Raw genomic sequence first — 21,774 nt, 5'->3', positions numbered from 1 at the left:
CTCATAGCTATAACAGTGGCCTTTAAACTGACTCCAGATCAGGGGCCAAAATGTGTGAAATCTGACTCCATGTCAGGGAAATTGCTGTAGAATGAGTTCTGTTCCACTCAGAGACAAAATTCCAACGCCTATAGAAACTATAGACTGTTTTCTATCCAATAATAGTAATAATATGTATATTGTACGATCAAGAATTTAGTAGGAAGCCGTTTAAAAAATTACACGATTTACATAAATAGTGACAACAGCACCCCCTAGCCTCAACAGGTTAACTCCCAGACAATATTAAGACAGTTTTGGAAACTGTAGAGTGTTTTCTATCCTAATCTGACAATTATATGCATATTCTAGTTTCGGGTGCTGAGAAATAGGCAGTTTCAAATGGGTACGTTTTTTTAGCCAAAAACAAAAAAATACTGGCCCCTCGTCTTAAGAAGTTTTAACTACAGCTCAGCATTCAACACCATAGTGCCCTTCAAGCTCATCACTAAGCTAAGGACCCTGGGATTAAACACCTCCCTCTGCAATTGGATACTGGACTTTCTTACAGGCCACTCCAGATGGTGAGGGTAGGCAACAACACATCCGCCACAGTGACCCTCAACACAGGGACCCCTCAAGGGTGCGTGCTTAGCCCACTTCTTGACTCCCTGTTCACCCACAACTGCGTGGCCACACATGACTCCAACACCGTTATTAAGTTTGCTGACAACGCGACGGTGTTAGTCCTGATCACCGACAACGATGAGACAGCCCTACAGGGAGGAGGTCAGAGACCTGGCAGTGTGGTGCCAAGGCAACAACCTCTCCCTCAATGTCAGCAAGACAAAAAGCTGATCGTGAACTACAGGAAACGAAGAGCCGAGCATGCCCCCATTCACATTGACAGGGCTGTAGTGGAGACGGCCGAGAGCTTCAAGTTCCACGGTGTCCACATCACTAAGGGTCTATCATGGTCCAAAACAAACCAACACAGTTGTGAAGAGGGCACGACAATGCCCCTTCCCCCTCAGAAGGCTGAAAAGATTTGGCATGGGCCTTCAGATCCTCAAAAAGTTATACAGCTGCACCATTGAGAGCATCTTAATTGGCTGCATCACCGCTTGGTATGGCAACTGCTCCCTGTCATCCAGGACCTCTATTCCAAGTGGTGTCAGAGGAAAGCCCTAAATATTGTCAAAGACTCCAGCCACCCAAGTCAGTCTTCTCTTTGCTACCGCACAGTAAGTGGTACCGGAGCGCCAAGACTGGGACCAAAAGGCTCCTGAACAGCTTCTACCCCAAAGCTATAAGACTGCTGAACAGTTAAATGGCTACCCAGACTTTCTACTTTTCACTGGTTTGGCTGGTTGTTTGGTTTTAACACTGTCCTAGATGGTGATTCCATTCACTCTATTGTTACATGTCGTACAGCCATGTAATGTTATTGTCAAGCTAGCTTTATAACTACTGACAGTATCACAAAGGCAGTGTAGAGGACCTCATCAGACTATATCTGATATGTGTTCTGTTGAGGGTGTCAATTTACCACCAAATGAACATGCTCTGGTATGTTCCTGCTAGCTGCCAGTCAGTCAGGAAGGGGCAGGGTCTGTATGTATCCTGCAGGGTTGCCCAGATACCTGTCCGTCGCTCAGGGAGCCGGCGATGCAGATGCCCCTGCTACCTGCTCATCTCCCAGATAATTAATGTGTACAAGGAGCTGCTAATTGCACTTCTCACTAATGATTTATGGGATTTGGGAAGGGGGGAGAGGAGGGGGGGTGGAGTGGGGGTGTACGTCTGTGCTGGTGCAGTCAGAGGGAGTGCAGCTGGGAGACGGGACATGATTGATGAAGACTGTTTGGATCTGCTGTCAGCGTAGAGCGACAGAGACAGACCCACACCCTCGGCAGCAAACTGGGGGCTGCGATAGGACAGGGATGGCTCTGGAATAGCCAGGTCAGAGACGCACACATCAGCACTGTTCAGCTGTTCTCACACACTTGCCTTCATGTACCACCACACTGTTCATGACACTTGTGCAGTATGCTGGCAAAGGCACAAATCCACGAAAAAGGAGAGAAACGAAGCTAACACAATTATTATCTAACACTGACTCATGCATGCAGGCGCCTCACACACACACTCACATTCTCATAGTTATTCACTCAGTGAGTGATGACTGACATAGTGGATATTACTTTCTGTAAAGAAATAAACACTTTATCACTCCCCCCCCCTCTCTCTCTCTTCACAGTTTTTACAGTTTGACAGTGAGCTGTCCTGTTTCAAGGAACGGCTGCACGAGCTGGAGATCTCCTTTCCTCCCAGGTATGAAATCCTCTCAATGTTTCCTTATGAATCAATGTCTGTGAACCATACCTATTCAACTCAATCACTCCTGTTATTTAATAGGGGATTATAAACAAATGTTGTACTCTTGGTCATTGGATTTCTTGTACCACTCCATACTGACTAATGTGGTCTTTTAAAAAGGCAGTTATTCCATAATGGTATGGTACAAGAGCCCAAAATCACCAATTTAATCAATAATGGTCTTCCAGGGATGTAACTATCTATTACACTGCACAGTAATTGGTGCCTATATTGGTACCTACCTATTACTGTCTATTATACTGTATATTACCTACTTCCCCTGTCTATAACCCCATAAAGTGCCTACTCTCTCACCTTCACTATCATTGCCCCTGAAATGGTGGCCCTGACCCTTATACCCTTCACGTCTCACTCTAACCATGTGCAAGTTACAGTAGCTACAATACATAGTTATCCAGGACTCAGTCAACAGTGTCGGGTACCGAAAGATTGAATTACATTTTTGGAAGTACACATTCTATCCATTGGTAAGAGTGGGTTATGAAAAGAAGGGGACCTTACGACGAACCTCACTACAGCACCACATCTTCGAAGAGCAGAGTAAATCAGCAGTGTACTAGAGGCTGATGTTCTGGTCCATTTAGGGTATGGGGCCTTAACATTACTCAATCATCCCTCTTGGCCCAAATGGCTTTGTTTATGCCAAGTATATGTTTGATGGTTATCAATTGTTTAGTATGATTGGATGTGCTCCTAAAATGCTCCCCTGGGGGGAGGGGGGGGGGGGGGGGTACGTGTGTTTGGTTGCATGTGCATGTGTCTGTTCTTTCGTGTGTGTGTGTGTGTGTGTGTGTGTGTGTGTGTGTGTGTGTGTGTGTGTGTGTGTGTGTGTGTGTGTGTGTGTGTGTGTGTGTGTGTGTGTGTGTGGGTGAGGCGGCCTGCATTGATATTCCATCACGGTGGGAGTTGGGGGACGTTGGGGCGGGGGTCCTGCTACTCTGTCTCCTCTTCCTCAAACAAATGCATTTGCAATTAGCCCTTTCAGAGGAGAGGGAGGGAAAACACACACCCGGCCTGCATCAAAATATGTCTCGGCGCTGGCGCGATAATGGTGCTTGACCTTTGCCGCCAGTTGTGACTCAATCAGTGCAGATAATGAAACGCTGTAATCAAACAATAATTACTTGATAAACTGCTCTAGTGGCGGGCAAGGGGCGGGGCAGGCAGGGAGTGTGTGTATGACAAGGTCCTGGCAGTCACTGTTTTTAAATGACTCTGTCTCTTAATCAGGGACCCCATTTACATCGCTTTGCATAAGTGACGGCTGGATTTATTGTCCTTTTACACTCTGTGACTTTTGCGCCTATCTATCCATAATATAATATTGAATCATCGTTTCCCTGCCAGGTGAATGAACAGGCTGCTGTGAAAGAATACAAATGATTTTCACCTACTTGGAAACATGATTCATCAAATTGAGGAGACCTCGGCACAGCATCGGAAATGTTATTTGATCCACTCAGTGTCTGATACAAGCCACGTCATTGTAAGTGGTGTAATGAGTAGAAATGGCCTAGTTAAACTTAAACAACCCCTCCTCCCATTCACATAACACACACTTGCACCAACAGACACACACACACAGCGTGTACATACTCCCCCCTCCCCCTGTCAGAGCTCCCTTGTGCTCCATGAGCAATCAAGCAGTCAAAGATTGTTCTCCATCACATAGCTTGCTCCGGACCAGCCCCTCACCATCTGTGAGGTTATTACTCCCCTTAACACAGGTCATCAGAGGCCCTCTATACACACACACACGCACACACACATGCTCGCTTGCATTCAATCGATAAATCAATACTGGTCACTCGTGTTTAATCTATCAATGAATCCTGCATGTTGTAGTCTGCCCACTTGTGAAATTGAGTGGAAAACCGTAGCCTAGTCGTCGCTGTATTTTAGGAAATTGAGCATGTTGCCAGGTATAAAGATGTCATCAAACTCTCAATTATTTTTGTTTAGAGATTAGGGGCCTGTATTCTCAGAGAGTCTCAGAGTAGGAGTGCTGATATAGGATCAGTTTTGTCTTTTTAGATCATAATGAGTAAGATTGTATGGACAGGGGGGACCTGATCCTAGATCAGTATTCTTACTCTGAGACGCTTTATGAATACAGGGCAAGAACTGTAGGTATGTGTGACAGCGGAAAAATGATGATCCTCTCTCTCACCCTCAACCAGGCTGCAGTAAAAGACCAAACACTCCAAACTGGATGTTCCATTCCATTTCTTGAATAAGACACTATAGTGTTATTGAGACTATACGTTATTTCATTGTCTGTCCCGTACATACTCGTGCGTTGTGTTTGCATTTATGGAATGTGCAACAAGCTGTAAATTCATATCGCTCCACCTTCAAGAAGTTGTCTGTCAAAGTTGGCCGTGACATGTCCAAGCACTCGGCCATCGGGGTGTGGAATTTGGCCGCAGCCCGCGAGAGTTGTACCTGGTGCCAGCTGGCTGCCGCACGCTGATAGGCTAAGGGGTATACCATTCACACAGGAGTGCGCGCACACTTTTTTTAAAAGGCGATATCTGTTGGAGTTTGGTAGTTGGGAATGAGGCGCAATCTGTCAATTGGAAACCAATCACATATGATCAAACTAGTAAGCGCCATCCATTCCATTAACGTTCTTCTGAGCATTTTCAAGAAAAGTTCTTGTGCAAAGGTTGACTATCATCTTTGTAACAAATGACAGCATGGCCCCAAGACTGAAAATAACTGAATGGTATACTTACAATTTTACATTTGATTCAGTTTGCTGGAGAAGCATAACTACGGTAATCTCCCTTAAAACATATAAGGAGGTTGAGTAACTTATGTTATTCATATATTTCTATTGATTTAGGAGAAGGCTTTTAGTACTGCCCGTTATCAAATTTATTTGCCCTTTTTTTTGTCTAAGATCGATGCAAAAATGTAATATAAACCCTGGCGGGGGGGAAATTCAGTAAAACAATGAGAGAGTAGGGGAATAATTTATTCCTGCTTTAACCAGGTTACCCTGAATGGGTTCTGAGGGGATTTTGAGCGTCATCAGACAGACTGCGGTTCTAACTCCATACGGCCCCATGAGTACACTACACAGAAAAAGACATGGAGGAGGTGGAAGGGGAGATGGAGAGGTGAGAGCAGAAAGAGAGAAATATGGGAAGGCGCTTGAGCTAGAAAGGATGACTACAGCCCCATGCGTCTGTGTTTGCCCAGTCTAGACAGTGCGGGAGAAGCGCAGAGTAGTGGAGAGGGGCGAATCGGCCAGGAGGTCGTGAGCTGAGGAGGGGCAGGGTGGGTGAGGAGGGCGGCTGATAAACGGTTGTCTCTTCACCGTTTGGTGTTTAACAGGAAGCCGGGAGCGCCCCGGGATCAACCTTGGCAAGTTAGCAAACATTTTCCAAACATGGCGGGTCTATGAGGATGGGCCGAAGAGTGACTTCCCCCCTGGGAAAATACACAGCATTTACAGTGCAGGGGGGAGAAAACCTTGAGAAAAACAAATTACCTGTGCGGTTGGCCATTAGTTTAGGGAGGAAAATAGCATTTGGTCCAATGACATAAGTCAAATCTCCAGGACATGCTCTCGAAGCACTAATCCGTCCCCTGCCCCTTCAATAAAGACAGAAAACAAGTTTTAGTTGAAAACAAGCAACTGAATGCTTTGCATTATAATTTATAGCCATCTTAGATTTTCCAAGAGTTCACCAATGGATAACAGCACTTTACTGAGTGTGATGTTTCTTCATTGAATAGTTGAATTTGTGAATGTGTCAGTAAGGCCATTGTGAAACAGTTCTTAACACAATGACTCTCCTTTTTAAATTTTTTATTAGATGTTTTTATTTTGTGATATCCAATTGATAGTTAGTCTTGTCCCATCGCTGCAACTCCCACACGGACTCAGGAGAGGCGAAGGTCAAGAGCCATGCCTCCCGAAACACGACCCTGCCAAGCCGCACTGTTTCTTGACACACTGCTCGCTTAACCTGGAAGCCAGCCGAACCAATGTGTCGGAGGAAACACTTTACAGCTGATGACACAAGTCAGCGTGCATGCGCCCGGCCCGCCACAAGGAGTCACTAGAGCGCAATGGGACAAGGACATCCCGGCCGGCCAAACCCTCCCCTAACCCGGACGAAGCTGGGCCAATTATGCGCCGCCTCATGGGTCTCCCGGTCGCGGCCTTCTGCGACACAGCCCGGGATCAAACCCGGGTCTGTAGTGACTCCTCTAGCACTGCGATGCAGTGCCTTAGATAGCCACGTCACTTGGGAGGCCCTACACTGACTCTCCTACTCTCCCTGCAGAATGAGGAAGACATCGAGATCCCGCCCCCTGGGCATCTTAAGAATGATGTCACTGTGTGTGTGGCGCGCGTGTGTCTGATGGCAAGCCAAGTGAAGGACATTCTTGTTCTAGCTCCTCTCCTCCTCTGAAAGGTTCTCCTATACTCAGTCGGAGGCGCGTGACTCAGTTTATGGAGTACCACAGATGTTCGTTAACTACTGTAAGAGAGGGATTCTAAGGCACGCACACACAGCTGGTATTATTCGCTGGAGTGTAGAGGAGATAGAGCGTTATCATCAGCTGAGGAGGAACATTGTTTCACACTCTCAACACATCCATCATTCTAACTGCCGGGGAGCCATAAAAAAATGATGAGGGGCTTTTGTAGTAGGATGATAGCTGGTCATTTCCAATGGCCATGTGTCTGTGTGCTTCTTTCCTGCGCTGATGCTTCACTGGGATGAGAGGGAGCCTTTGTTTAAACTCCTCTGGTACATATAGGGGTTAAATAGACGCTCAAGACTTCCTCTTGAGTGAAAGGGGGGCTGTAGAATAGATGCAGCTCTTTACTGATACAGAACCTCTTGGACAGAGTGTAGCAGTCTGTCCAATATACACACACACACACAAAACATGTGAACACACACACACACAACCTCTGAGCAACATGTGGCATTTGACACGGTGTTTGTGTTGGGCCAATGTTGTGGCGGAGAGCTCCCCAACCCTGAAATGTGGAGCAAACATTCAGGGAGATTTATTGATAGCAGTTTGTGTGGCTGATCTTTGTGAATGAAAATGGAGGTGTCTCCTCTTTTCCTGCTCCCGGCCTTGTTTTGCCAAGTCTCCCCTGACAACGGTAAACAAATATGGCTGAGCGGGAGAGGTATCATTACATTTTTTTTAACATTTTCCAGTGAAATTAAAATAACTTGACAGCTCCGCCAATCTCTGCGTCCGTACAGCCCCGTAACACTGAGTCATGTGACCTTAGCCCCATGATGCCCCTCCTGACCTCTGCCCCTGTGTCATTAATGCTCGAACAACTCTTATCTCTAGCTCCCTGCCGATATTCACTAGTTTATATTGCCCTCGTTAAATATGTTTGGCTTGTCACTTATTTAGCTTGTCACTTATTGGTCATTATGTAGAACAAGATAATGGCATTTGGCCGGGAGATAGGAAATGTGGGACAGGATGGAACAGGGGCCTGGCCTGTATGACGCTCACCAGTGCTGTGTGACTGCAGCCTGGGGATAAAGGCTCTCAATTGGCCTGGTGAGGCGGAGTGATACCAGACCTTGGTTCAAATACTATTTGAATTCATTTAAAATACTTTAGCTGGGCTTGATTGAGCTGGTCTGGTGCAATGGAACAAAGAGAATACTTGCAAAAGTGCAAAGCCCACCCATCTGGCACTCCAGGACTTGAGCAAATGCTAGAAGTATTTGAACAATTTCAAATAGTATTTGGTCTGACTTATACTAGGTATCACCTCGCCAATCCTCTGTACTGCCCAAACACACGACTGACACTTATTTGAAAAATCTATGAGTCATGTCACAGCAGGCAGTCAAACATTAAACCCCACATGAAGAATGAGTAATGGTGGCGTGGCTTTGAGAGAAGTCCCCGTGTTGAAGTCAGTACATTTTTCATATGAGGTTATGGCCCAACTAAAGAGGATGTTTTCAATGGTGTGCAGGTGCACACATCGTTTCCAATTCTTTCCACCATTATGAATACATATTATTCACAATGCATTATATATTAAACACAGCCACCGGTGGTTCATAGAAACTAAACTGTTTAGGTAGCTAAACCAAGCCTGGGCGCCTGACTTTGTCTGGAAGTAGGGGTTCAGAAGCTTGGGAGGGTGGGGGTCTTGACTTTTTTTTTTGCTCCCTTGTTTGGAGCATTGTCAACATGAAAAAATGTTTTATTGACTTGTCTCAGCAGCATACATACTTGATGCAAAGAGGGTAGAAAAGGCATATTTGGTCGATATTACTTACCCAGCCAAGCAGACAGACCCGGCACCAGGATAAAGTGACTAAGGGAGAAGTTGGAATCGGTGAGGGGACACAATTTTGGGGGGTTATTGCATTGGAATTATATTGAATTCTGATTATATCACGCTATACCACCACAATAAACATTTAGTTCAAATTCCCGAGACCATTGAGTGCTTTTGAAGTGACAGGTTGGCGCGAAATCTGTAGCCCATCTTTGCTGCGCTGTACCAGCACAATGAACAGCGCCCTACACACTAAAGCAAGGCCTATTTAGCAGTAAATATAGACTACTAGATAGGGTAATTCACCTATTACATACAGCCTATGTGAATGCAGCCGTACACACAGCTGTCTTGTCAAAATAATGCAAACTAAATGCTGAAAGTAGTAGCCTAGTTATTCATGCAAAACAAAATACTGAATAGCAGTTTGGCTTAGAACACCAACACAACTGCGAATGAGAACGGATCAAAACTTTTGGGCTATCAAAACTTTTGGGCTATAAACAAAATATCAGATCGATAAAGACATGGCACAATCGATATGTTGGCTAGTTACATTAACAGTAAACAAACGCAGTAATTAAAAGGAAAATACAAACAGCCTACTACAGCAAGATGCAGCCATGCACATCTGTCTTACCAAATAAACAGGCCTATAGACCCGCTTCAATCATGAAACATCATGCACCTCACGAGTTCAAGCAAAACATTGCAATATGGCACGATATACTTATTTTGCTCAAATGCGACCCACTCATGTGATCAATTAAGCAACGCCGACCTACCATAAACACGTTTCCAAAACGTACAGTTCCATTTACAACCACGAAAATCAGTATGCTACTAAGGAAGCCTATATTCTATTTCTATGGTTATCTATTTCTACAATAAAACATACCGATATGGAGCTATACCCAGGGGCGTCAGTTGGGTTCTTGCATTGGAATCATGTTGAATTCTGCTTATATCACGCTGTACCACAATAAACATAAGTTCAAATCTCGAGACCATTGCTTTTGACCAGGAAGGCACAGGTTGTCGCGATATCTTCGTTGCGCTCTATCAGCGCCATAGCAGCGCCCTACACACTAAAAAAGGCCGTTTTGGCAATGAAAATATAGTCTGGCTAAAGAAGTAATTTTGCCATTCCGTACCCTAGGTGTTTGCAGAAAATGACACCACTGGCTATGCCACCTAGATTTTGATCAAAACCAATCAGCTAGATTTTCTTACCTTTTCAGAAGAGTTGAACTTTCTGGGTAATCGATAATTCCATTCTCCCCAGAAATCTTCTTTTAAGGTCCCCCTCAAATGCCAGTTGGATTAGTCGAGCTTTCCTTGGGTGTAGAATGCTTTGTCTGTGCTGACTGATCACGTTTGTCAAAGTGGAAAAATAGTTATTGCCAGCTGCCTGTCATTAACAAGTGTTGACACCTCACTTGACACCCGACCCCGAACTTGTCTTCTTTTTACAGTGCAATGTATTTCAAATGCTCCTTGCTTGATGCGGGCCTTCCGAATCTTTTGCGTGCTTCCAGTCAGAATATCTGCCTTGGATGAAGGCTTTGTCTGCGTTAGCATTGGACCCAATACAGAACTTTTGACATGGGAACCAAAATTCTGCATCTGCAGTAACTGAGTATTGCAGCCACTCTGGTCATATGAACCAGTTACTCTTAAATTGACAATGTTGGACAGAAAACCTGTGGCTAGGGTAGAATTCTAGGCTAACCTGGGCTTGCTGCCTCTGTTCCAAGATCGTCAGGAACAGTCGGATTTGGAAGGGAATGTGTAGCCATTACCCTGGCGGCACTTGTGGAAGGGGGGTAAGCTCTTCACAGAGAGCTAGCTGGAGCTCGGCAGCATCATCGCTGCTGGCGGCCTCTGTGTGGTTTGGTTTCTGATATCCATTGTGGCAGATTAGCTGATTAGCGCTAAATCCTCTAGGCTAATAACATTAACGCCTTTTACAGCTAGCTAAGAAGCTAACTAAACTCTAGTGGTGAATTGGGTGAAGCAGCTTCAACTGTAAACTTGACCCATTCCTTATAAATCAAAAATGACGGTGGCGTTTTTACGTTATTCACATAGCCTACCACAAACGAACAGTGCTTTTTATGGAAACGCATGGGAAACCGTCCAGTGGCTTTTTATAGGCCCGCTACACACGCGCGCGCGCGCGCGCTCTGTCCATGGTGCTGATACAGCGCAGCAGAGATACAGATTTCGCGGCAACCTGTCACGCAATCTTTTTAACTTTTTAACTTTTTTGCTATTTTTATATAGGGACATGGGGAAGAAATTAGGTGGCAAAAGTTTCAACTGAGAGGGCTAAGTCCCCTTTTGCCCCCCTCGTGGAGCCGGGCCCATAAGCAAAACTGTTTTATCCAGACACAAATATCCTGTGTTTTTTCATTTGGTGCGTAGGCACATACAGACACTGTCATTGTTACTTTTTAAGCTGAATGAAAACATTTTAACAATGTGATTTAACCGATTGAAGTTGGGAAAATATATCGCAAAAATGCTGAATGGTGTTAAATGCCTGTAAACAGCTTGGGGGGGGAAATTCTTTCAGATTTAATCATCTAATATTAGGCCTACTGAGTATTTCTCACTATCTACTTGCGAGAGCTACTCATTGACAGCCCGCGAGCTACCAGACATGCAGTTTTCTGCTAAGGTGCAACATTTGGTAGGCTGATGGACGGCTACTCAAAGTTTGCGCTACAGCGAAGCCAAATCAGAGATGCCCATGCTCATCGTGGTTTTTACATAGAAAGTGAAACGATAGAATGAATTTGCTCGTGGTGAACGCAGATCAAATTATACAGTATGTAACAACACCCCTTGACCAACACCATCGGACAACGATACGAATATAACAGCACAATAAAATAGACAAACAAGTTTCTTTTGCAGGTGCTTTTTCATTTTAAACATCAGTGGTGCGACGCGTGCTTTCTAAAACAGTGTTGCCAGGAGCAACGCAAAACGTTGATTGGACAAAGCCGTTCGTCTTGAGGCGACTGGGGAGAGGGTGCAAAATGCAATCTGTTAATTATTATATCATATATAAAATGGACACATCTATGTTAATGCGGACTAGCTCAAAACATTGCTAGTCGTTGAAATGGAGGGGGAAATGAGTTGCCCCTTACAGACTCCAAGACATAATCCATTCTGACATCCCGCTCAAACGTTGCAAACTCAAATTTGGCCCTATCATCTCACAACATATTTCAGTCTGGCGCCTGGTTGGTAACTGTTTGTCTTGTTCAGTATTGTCACTCGTTTCTCTGTCCATGTGTACCTGTGTTGTGTACCTTATTAAAAAATAATAAAAACATTTGATCACAAAAAAAACAGAAAATGACAAATTACCCAATGGATCATGGTATTTTCTGGTAAAATAAAAAGGTGGGGGATGCAAAAATGTTTCCACCCCTATTTTGAAAGTGGGGATGCAGCTGCTCCATTTGCTATGGAGCCAGGTGCAGTACCAGCACAGTAGCCTGCCTGAGGGACAGAAGTTTGGCCAACGGACTGGTGCTCGTGCATGTGCTTGCATGCGCAGGCTCTGTCTCACAGCGAGCATGGGACACTGTCATACACAGGTGGGAGATTTGTTGAGTTTATCAGCTCGGCCCCATTAATTAGTGTAATTAGTCTTGCTGCGGGCAATAAGTGCCCGATAGGAGCTCCGGCCCGTACGCCCACTCGCCCCGTTTGCTTTCAGATAAGTTTGTGAGCGCCTTAATCGGACACATTAATCACACAGCACTCCCCAAAGCCGCCACTCTGGTGTTTGCTGTTGCATTAGGACCTGTTATCTCAATTGGGGCCATTGGAGGGTGGGGTGAGAAAGGAAGAGGAAGAGAAGGGCAAGACTGCCTGCACAGTTATCGTTTAATCGCCATTGTTGAGTATTGTTAATCATTTTATACAATGATTAATCACCTTTTAAGATTGATATTTTATCATCAAAAACAGTGATAGTGGTTTTGTTTTTTAATGTGCTCCATAGCAATTTGCTATGAGAGGTTGAATACTCCCTTATATTTCCCTTACAATAGAGAGATAGCATAGTAATTTAGGGCCAGTTCACTGTATGGACTAAATGAAGAGTCTGTAGCTAGGCCACCCCTGAAGATGGCTTGATCCCGAGCCACTTTGATGACTTTGCTCTTTTCCTCCAGCACTCTGTTTTTCTCTCTGAGCCCTCTTTATTCCCTCTCCTCTTTATCTCTCTGAAATACTTTCATCCTCTGGATCCATCCTTCATCCCTTCTTTAGCATACCAAAACCTGCTGCATTTCCACATGCTTGAAGTGCCATTCATGCTAATTGGAGGCTGTGTGCTCTGTAAGGAGCCTGTAAGGAGCCCTCTGCAGGCCTGTTTGTTCACCCAGCGGGGGGTGCTGTGTGCTGGCCGGATGTGGGTACCTCTCCTCCCCTATCCCCCCCCGCTGCTGTCCCATAGTTCCCAGTCTGTGTGTCACACTGGTCGCCATGGCACAACTGTAACATTGCACCCTGTGCTGTGGCAGCTGTCCCAGTGCATTGTGTATGTGTGCGCGCGTGTGCGTGTGTGCGTCAGGGGGTGTTTACCAGGCCTCTGTTTGCCCAGTTGGTTCCCTGCCTGGCTGCCTGAGAGTAACACACTCTGCCTTCATGGCTGCCATGTGACAGTGTATGTTGGCCTGCCTTGCACAGCATGGCTGATTGGCCTAAGGAGGTGCCTGTGTGTGTACTCGCAGCCACTAGTTAGCTAGGTAAATGTGTCTTATAGCTGTGTGTTAACAGGACAAAAATATTTAATCAGATGGACCCATCTGACTGACTGATTGGAGAATACTAGGAGGGGTCTCCAAGTCATTACATTATAGTGAAACACATATGCATGCACACACACAGGAAGGTGCGCGCGCACACACACGCACACAGAGACACACAGAAACAGAATAATCACACATGACATTTACAGTATGTAATCCCAGATACACTTTTACTTTCAAGTTTTATTATGTCTTCACCCAAGCTTCTTGACAAAAGTGCTTTGGATAATATAGGACGGCTGTGGGTATTTTGTCATTAGTTTTACTGGCCCCGGGCGAACGCATGTTGTGTTACGCCACGGTGAGCCCTGTGTGTAGCACTGAAGGAACAAATTGGATTGGTATTACAGTATGTAAACCCGGTCCTATCCTGATGAGCCCCGCAAACAAATTGGATTGGTGGCATGTAAATCTGATGCAGTTTGATGAGCTGGAGGACCAAATTGAATTTTCAACAATGTAAATCTGTATCGGTTCGATGGGCTTCCCGGCGGGCCCGGCTACTTAAATCATCCGATTGTTCCTCCTGTTACCAGATACAATCTTACTTGGCCATTTGCCACAGCACTAATCTCTTTTTGATGGCTGCATAAGGATGTAGCTGCTGTACATTTCTGAGAGAGAGAGAGAGAGAGAACACGGCGACTGAAACTCCCTCTGCTCTGGCTCTTTCTTTTTCTCTCTCTTTTTCTACCTCTTTCTCTCTCTATATATCACACTCACATACTCCCTCAGCTTCTTCCACAGCGAGATCTTCAGACCCTGTACAGTTGACATGGCTTTTTCCTCACAAGTTTGCTCTGATTGAGCCATCCTTCCGTGTGTGTTCATTCAAAAGATTATTTCCAGAAAGTCAAAGCTGTGTATCTAATTGGATTCAGTGTTTTCTCCTCTTCTGTGCTTTAGCCCCCAACTTAGAAACTCAATTTGCAAAACTAAACTCATTTGTTGGCTATGCCTTTTACAAAATCTACATTAGAATACACAGAATTGTCTTTTATGGACCATTGTTCTCTGAACTGTATGTAACTGATGGTTGTGTTTTTGGGTTTGTTTCCACAGTTATCCGTACAGTGAAGACAGCAGTCAGGGAAAGCAGTACATGGACACCAGATGCCCTGCCTGGTGTGACCGCGTCCTCATGTCTGCTACAGCTAAAGACCTGGTCTTAAAGGTGAGTTTAACCTTGTATATATTGCCAGAGACCTAGCCTTAAAGGTGAGTTTAACCTTGTATATATATAGCCAGATACCTGGTCTTAAAGGTGAGTTTAACCTTGTATATATATAGCCAGAGACCTGGTCTTAAAGGTGAGTTTAACCTTGTATATATACAGCCAGAGACCTGGTCTTAAAAGTGAGTTTAAGAAGCTCAGACGCATACACACGACGTCTGGCCAGTAACAGTCAGTGGCAGACCATCACCCTGTGGTTATTTCTGATTCAACATGTAGAATCTTGGATTGCCATCAGGGATGTCTTCACACTCTTGGTCTATGGGAATCTACTCTTACGCTATCCCTTTTTCACATTCCGACTCCCTCCTCCATTCTCTCTTTTTCTTCCACCCGATCTGTCACTCACTCACCCCCCCCCCCCCCCCCCCCCCCGCCCCACAGATGGAGCGATGTACTGTGTGTGAATATTCATCCGGAGAGTTAAGCCCAGTTGTCCACACAGACAGTATATATATCCCAGATCTTATCGAGTGCCCGTGGGCCATAATGGCTCTATAAAGCTGGAGCTCTTGTGCTCCCTCTGTCTGCTCATTCTCAAAAGTCAACACATTGGCGCAGCCCAAAGCTGTGGCCCACCACCCTGCCCGAATGTAAACTATCAACCAATCTGCCACCTCCGTCCCTCTCCGTCAGCACAGCACCAGTTTGGGCTCCAGACTGTTGTCTTTCCCCAGTTGTTTGCTGTTCCCGTCTGGCTATGACGTTTAGAGAACATGGTGGAGCTGGAGAAGTGGAGCCTGGGGTTGGATAATACAAAACTGTTTATAATACCTCTTTAACACAAAGTGCATTTCCTAACATGTTTACAAATAAAAAATAAAATAAAATTTATTTATAAAGCCCTTTTTACATCAGCAGATGTCACAAACCCAACCTAAAACCCCGAACAGCAAGCGATGTAGATGTAGAAGCACGGTGGCTAGGAAAAACTCCCTAGAAAGGCAGGAACCTAGTAAGAAACCTAGAGAGGAACCAGGCTCTGCGGGGTGGCCAGTCCGCTTCTGGCTGTGCCGGGTAGGGATTATAACAGTACATGGCCGTTAAGCCCAGATCGTTCTTCAAGATGTTCAAATATTCATAGATGACCGGCAGGGTCAAATAAGTGGTTGTCAGCACCTCAGGAGTAAATGTCAGTTGACTTTTTATAGCCGAGCTTTCAGAGGTTGAGATAGCGGTAGTGAGGGAGAGAGAGAGATGGTCGAAAACAGCAGGTCCGGGACAAGGTAGCACGTCCGGTGAGCAGGTTAGGGTTCCATAGCCGCAGGCAGAACAGTTGAAACTGGAGCGGCAGAATGACAAGATAGCACGCATCGTGAACAAATCAGGGTTCCATAGCCACAGGCAAAACAGCATAAAAACTGGATTGGCAGCACGAACAGGTGGACTGGGGATGGGGACAGCCAAGGGCTCAGGTCCTCTGGGTGGAGAGAGGTAGGGAGAGAGAGGGGGAGGGCGGGCGGACTGACACTAGCCCCCCGGCACATAGACTATTGCTGCATAGACAGCCTCCAGTATCTATCAGCCTAACTTACCATTTTCCATGATACTACAACTTTGACAAATGCATCCTTTTTTCTGTTTTCCCTGTTGGTTGCAGTTGTCAGCAAAGGAGTGGGTATAAATCTGTCATTTCAATTTACACTCAGATGGCCCATTTTTCCTTTAATCAGCCCAATGAATAGATTACGTTTCTCCACCTATTTGATTACTGTGCTTTTTAAGGTGACAAGAGGAAAAATGTATTGTGTCTAAAAATGCACTCTCACACTTGATTAAATTGGAGGTAGTCCCTGACAAGAGAACTGTTGGAAGGCATCTGATGTGATTAATGAGACTAGGCCAGCTCTAGATTTAAGTGAAGGCAGCCACATCGACATGGCATGGCAGGTGTTCAGTAGGTAGAAAATGGTTAGAAATGTGGTAAAACAGAGCGATACTTTCTGAACTTGTCCTAAATGAAAACGCCTAGTTTTGCAAAACGCTTTTCGACGGTGTGCACTATAGAACATTACCCTGTATGGGGAGAAACTGGTCGGCTGTCCATGGAGAGGAGAGACCCTTTATTGACCATAACACCAGAGCAATCCCTTCTTCCACAATAGCACTTCTCTTCTGTAGCAATGCCTGCCATTTATCTGATTGTCTCCAGGATAACAGCGCAGTACAGTAGTCCTCTCCACAGAGTGAGTCTGCTCACAGCCACACACATCTTTGAGCCCCAGTACACAGGCGGGAGGAGGAAGTTGGCTTTCCTTTGTCCTGAACAAATGAGAATCATTTTTTTCTGTCCTTCTCATCTACTGAGGCTATACAGGAAGGTTTGGCCTCTTACCCCCTTTCCAAAACGCTTGCCCTCGTCATTAAAAAATATTATAATTAAGAGCCACCAAAAAGCTTATCAATTGTTTCTATAAATAGTAGTTCTACAATTGATTTACTTTCTCAATTACAGGTTAATTGTTTAGAATTAAGAGAACGGGCTGAGTCTTCTTATGTTAAAATGTTCACAGATTGGCTGATGATGCACTGAGCATACACACACACACACCACAGACACACACAGACACTCAGTCACTCCCGGGCAGCGTTACAGATTGTTGAGACATGGGCCTGTAAACAGGCGTTCGAGTGGCATCATCTATCATGGCACGGTCGGTTAACTCGCCATCATGTTATTTTCTGCTTGCCGAGCCCTAACACGCCAAAGGTTGCCCGCCGCCTTCGCGGCACAGCGCCGAAGGGTGGAAGCGCGGTAATGAATGCTCAGCGGAGCGAGCGCTCTGTTTCTGCAGGAGGGCCCTGGTAATTTGTTTATCTGTCTAAAGATTATGCAGGCTGAAAATCCACAGTTTTATGCTGCCTTTGTAAATTATCAAGTCTGTATGTGATGAATGTATCCAGGGCTGCGGGAGGCAGCAACTCAGGCATTTGGCAGGCGGTTGGGGAAAGTGCTAGAGCGTGGCCCCTCAGAGAGTCGGAGTGAGGTACCCCACCGCGAGGTGCACGCCAGCGCACCGGTGACCTTAGACTAGCAGGATAGGTTTGAAGTTAATTTGGATTTAAGTTTATGGCCCATTCTGGAGCTACTCTTGTGTTTCTTCTCAAGTGGCGGTGTTATTCACCTAATCACAGCTGACCGCTCTGACTATTTAAAAAGGATTTAGTTCTACCAGATAAATATGATTTATTATACTCTAGGCCCGAGATGAATGTTTGTGTTTGACAATTCCTTTGTGTGAGATATGGAACATGATTCATTCATATACTGAATCAGTGCATTTGTTTGGGAGGTAAATATGGTCTTGACACAGTTCATGTCTACTCACTCAATTCAATCTTCAAAGAGCTGGTGCAATATTGAGTTTTAAAGGTGTATTTAACACCATTTAAACCCTGTTGTTAGTTATAAAGAAGGCATATGCATTCAGGGGTAGGCTAGTACTTTAGGACCAGATTTACTTATAGCTCACAAACTGTCTAAGATAATAAGATTCATCTAATAACATTGTTCAATTTTAACTAAATAAACAAATGTTTACCTCAAAATGGCAATGAATACAATTGTTTTGCACTCTGGTAGGACTATTTTCTCTCTCAATTATGTTTGTTATTGTTTGTTTACATGTTTATACCTCTCTGTATTCAGCGTTGTGTTAATGTGTTGCATTTTTTTCTCAGCCTGAAAATGAGGAGAAATACTTGGTCTATGACAATATAGGGCCCAACGTCTGCATGGGGGACCACAAGGTAACATCACAGGCCTAGCCCACTTCTGGGTTGTATTGTGTTGTGCCTGTTTGCGGGTGTCTGTCTGTCTGTCTGTATGTGTGATATGGCTGTGTGAGATCAAGTACATTATTTAATCATGTTCTATTGTTTCAATTGAAAACTAAAAGTTTGCACTATTGAAATGTGGGGTTTCCAGTCATTTTCAATGAATGCTATTCTGTATTGTCTTTGATTTTGAAGAATATGACTTGTAAATTAGATTAGTACGACTAGCTTACCTTATCATAACCAAAAACTACTACTCCATTGATCTATTACTGCAATTGCTTATGAACATATTCTGCATGTGTCTCTAGTGAAACCAAAAATCTGCTGTGAACAGTCATGTTGTGATCAGAGGTTGTTTTGTCATGCTGACTTTATAGACAGTATTTAACGCAGTCCGTCCAGTCAGCAATGTTAGGCAGTGGCTGTTAAGCTGACAGAGAGAGAGAGAGGCGCCTTAAAGCTGAAGTCCTCAGTCTTTCATCATTACATACTGTGGACTGGACAGTAGTGTGTGTGTGAGGTGACCGGGGCAGTGAAACAGACTCCACCAGACCTAGGCCAATAACCACACGCACCCGCTAAAATCACATTCTGCTATGTTTAAAAAATGTCCAATGTAGTTAGCGTGCAGGAGGAAATATGTGCACCCCTGGTATGCGAGTTTAGGCTATGTGTAATGGATGGTTGTGTGTGTGTGTGAGAGAGAGAGAGGGAGAAAGTGGGCTTTAAACTTATATTGGCCCCCTTGCCTTTGGCCCTTCCACTCAGGGCAGGACTGTTGCTAACTGTCTCATTTGTCTTTCTTTGTCCGTCTGTCTGGCAGCCTGTCTACCTGTCGTTTCGATTAACAGCCGGGGCAGGTAAACCTAATGCAAATAAGCACAAGTGTTGTAACGTGCAGTGATGTCGTGGTAAATATTTTTCTTTATTATTATGAATAAATGTTTGTAATTGCTTTGTACTGTTATTATTATTAATAATAATATATTTATTATTATGCTTTCACTTCCTTTATCTTTCGCATTTTTTCCCCCTTTGTATAACACATGGCCTGATGCTGATGCAGTATTCTCATGGTGTGTGTGTGTGTGTGTGTGTGTGTGTGTGTGTGTGTGTGTGTGTGTGTGTGTGTGTGTGTGTGTGTGTGTGTGTGTGTGTGTGTGTGTGTGTGTGTGTGTGTGTGTGTGTGTGTGTGTGTGTGTGTGTGTGTGTGTGTGTGTGTGTGTGTGTGTGTGCGCGCGTGCGTGTGCGTATGTTTTCTTTATTTTGTCAGGGAAGTGGTGCCAAAGGGTGGAGAAGATCTCTGCCTGAAGCGCCTCTGTGATAAGAACCAAGAGTTGGACACCAACACACACACAAACACACACACGGAAGGCCCTATACAGACTGTTCAGCAGTGCTGACCAGTTGCAGTCGTTCTAACACTTCATCCATACAAGCTGTTGTTTTTCCACACAACACGTCAGTATCTGGACTACCCACCCGAGAGACGTTTGAGATAAGACACACCTCACTGACCTTACCATTGCTACGCACCCCATTCCCCCAGAAAAAGGAAAAAAACAATTTTACAGCCTTGTTGCCAAAACTCTAGTAGAAATCAGTCTTAACTACATTATTTTAGATACCATACTTGCAATTGTAGGTATGTCTCTATGTATAGAAGCTACTTCCATACGGTATGTAAGATGTTTTTAAAAAGTGCAATGCAAAAAAAGTTGTATATCTATATTGTTAGGTTTATTTGTACATTGAACAGTATAACAGAGTTGTTGATGGTTTTAGTGCCATTGTCTCTCTTCTGACCAAACTTTGTGGTCCCACTGTTTAGAATAGATACATATTTTCGGTTCATTTCAAATACTTTTTACTTTTTTTTTATTTTGTCTTTGCTGACTTGTGTGCCTAACACACTGCCATGCCTCACACATCAGCTGAATCTCATTTTATATACTGTACTTTTTAAAGAGAGAATTTATCATTCTTAACAAAATTGTTATGAAGTATATGGAGACAATATGGCTGCTTGGGTGTTCCATCAGCCATGACCTTTGAATCTATCATTACAAGTGAGAGAAAAAAAACTTTTTAGCCAACATGATTCATACAGTATAGTGTATCCAATGATGTTTTAAGCAGTGCCATAGACCATGCAAGTATATAAGATTGTTTCATATATAGCACTCATATTATTATTATTCTTATTCTAACTTATTTCAATGTAATGATATTATGGTTCTGAATGTGATGTTTTTAGATAGGCTTTGGTATTCTTTCAAAAAAATGTAAAGGTGTTTTTTTTTTTTTTACTGCGTTATGGTGCCAAGTATACACATAATGAAGTGTGGAAAGTCAACATAAAATACACCAGTCCAACTGATAGATAAAGGCCTTGATTATACATTGTAAAAAAACAAACAAAAAAACGCTAAAGGCAGGAAAGACTTCGAAGAATTGCTTTTTAATTTTGTATGTAGCCTTCAACAGCCTTCATTGCTATGAAGCAAATAATTTCCTCTCGTCGCTCGTTAGAGCATTAAACTGCAATTAGGGGAGGCTGTTGATGAAAAGCGACCGTTTCCTGTTATTGATTTAATTTACTACACTACAGAGCTCAGACTGTGTGAAGCCGTTAGATTGCTTCTTGAGTTTTCCATCTAAATCACCGCAAGTTGAAATGATTTTGTGCCTGCTGCAGACTTCATGTTGTCTTGACAGTGTGATTTGGTTCGTGGGCAGAACTGCTTGTTTTTCCCGCTGGTCACGTGTTAAGAGAAGCCGCAGTTTGTTCACTCCTTTCAGCAGATAGAGATTATATTCTAGTGTTGATTATGCGGTTCTCAAGCAATAAAACCATTAGAACTAAATTGGTGTTTTGTCATTATTCCACCGCATCTATCACTTCAGCATTGCATCTGTACCACACAACAAGATGCTATTGACAACGCCTATTTATTTGTGGATCTTGATCAATTTGCATGCATGGCCAGTGGACACAACCCTACTGAAGCTATGTGCACAAGAAGATTAAAGTTCAAAGATGAATATCTCCAAAGATGTTCCTGCTTCCATGATAAAGTTCGTGGTATCACATCAAGTTAAACCATGCAGCCTAAAGTATCCGTGTTGGTAATTACTCGGATATAGGCACAACCTATGATTATTGCAGATAGCCTGGCCCTGCAGCAGAGCAACAGAAAAGGATGGGTGATGAAAAGTGGCCAAATTCTGTTTTCAAGTTAGAA

The 21,774-nt window shown here is 44.1% G+C and overlaps 1 protein-coding gene across 2 annotated transcripts in view; it reads left to right on the top strand.

Annotated features, from left to right (window-relative positions):
* Positions 1 to 21,396, top strand: part of LOC129836166 (inositol polyphosphate-5-phosphatase A-like) — a 266,559-nt gene extending 245,163 nt beyond the window's left edge. The window contains exons 12-16 of one of the 2 annotated variants that reach the window (XM_055902012.1): positions 2,240 to 2,313; positions 14,578 to 14,689; positions 18,431 to 18,499; positions 19,353 to 19,389; positions 19,803 to 21,396. In XM_055902012.1, the coding sequence (XP_055757987.1) occupies positions 2,240 to 2,313; positions 14,578 to 14,689; positions 18,431 to 18,499; positions 19,353 to 19,389; positions 19,803 to 19,840 (330 nt within the window). In that variant the 3' untranslated portion in view covers positions 19,841 to 21,396. Of the gene's footprint in view, positions 1 to 2,239; positions 2,314 to 14,577; positions 14,690 to 18,430; positions 18,500 to 19,352; positions 19,441 to 19,802 lie in introns of both variants that reach the window. The other variant, XM_055902011.1, reaches the window with a different exon arrangement.
* Positions 21,397 to 21,774: the final 378 nt, after the last annotated feature.

This window comes from Salvelinus fontinalis, chromosome 37, assembly GCF_029448725.1.
Source record: "Salvelinus fontinalis isolate EN_2023a chromosome 37, ASM2944872v1, whole genome shotgun sequence".
NCBI classification, from domain to species: domain Eukaryota; kingdom Metazoa; phylum Chordata; class Actinopteri; order Salmoniformes; family Salmonidae; genus Salvelinus; species Salvelinus fontinalis.
The sequence above is the reverse complement of the archived record's forward strand: the minus strand, read 5'-3'. Positions and strand labels throughout refer to the sequence as shown.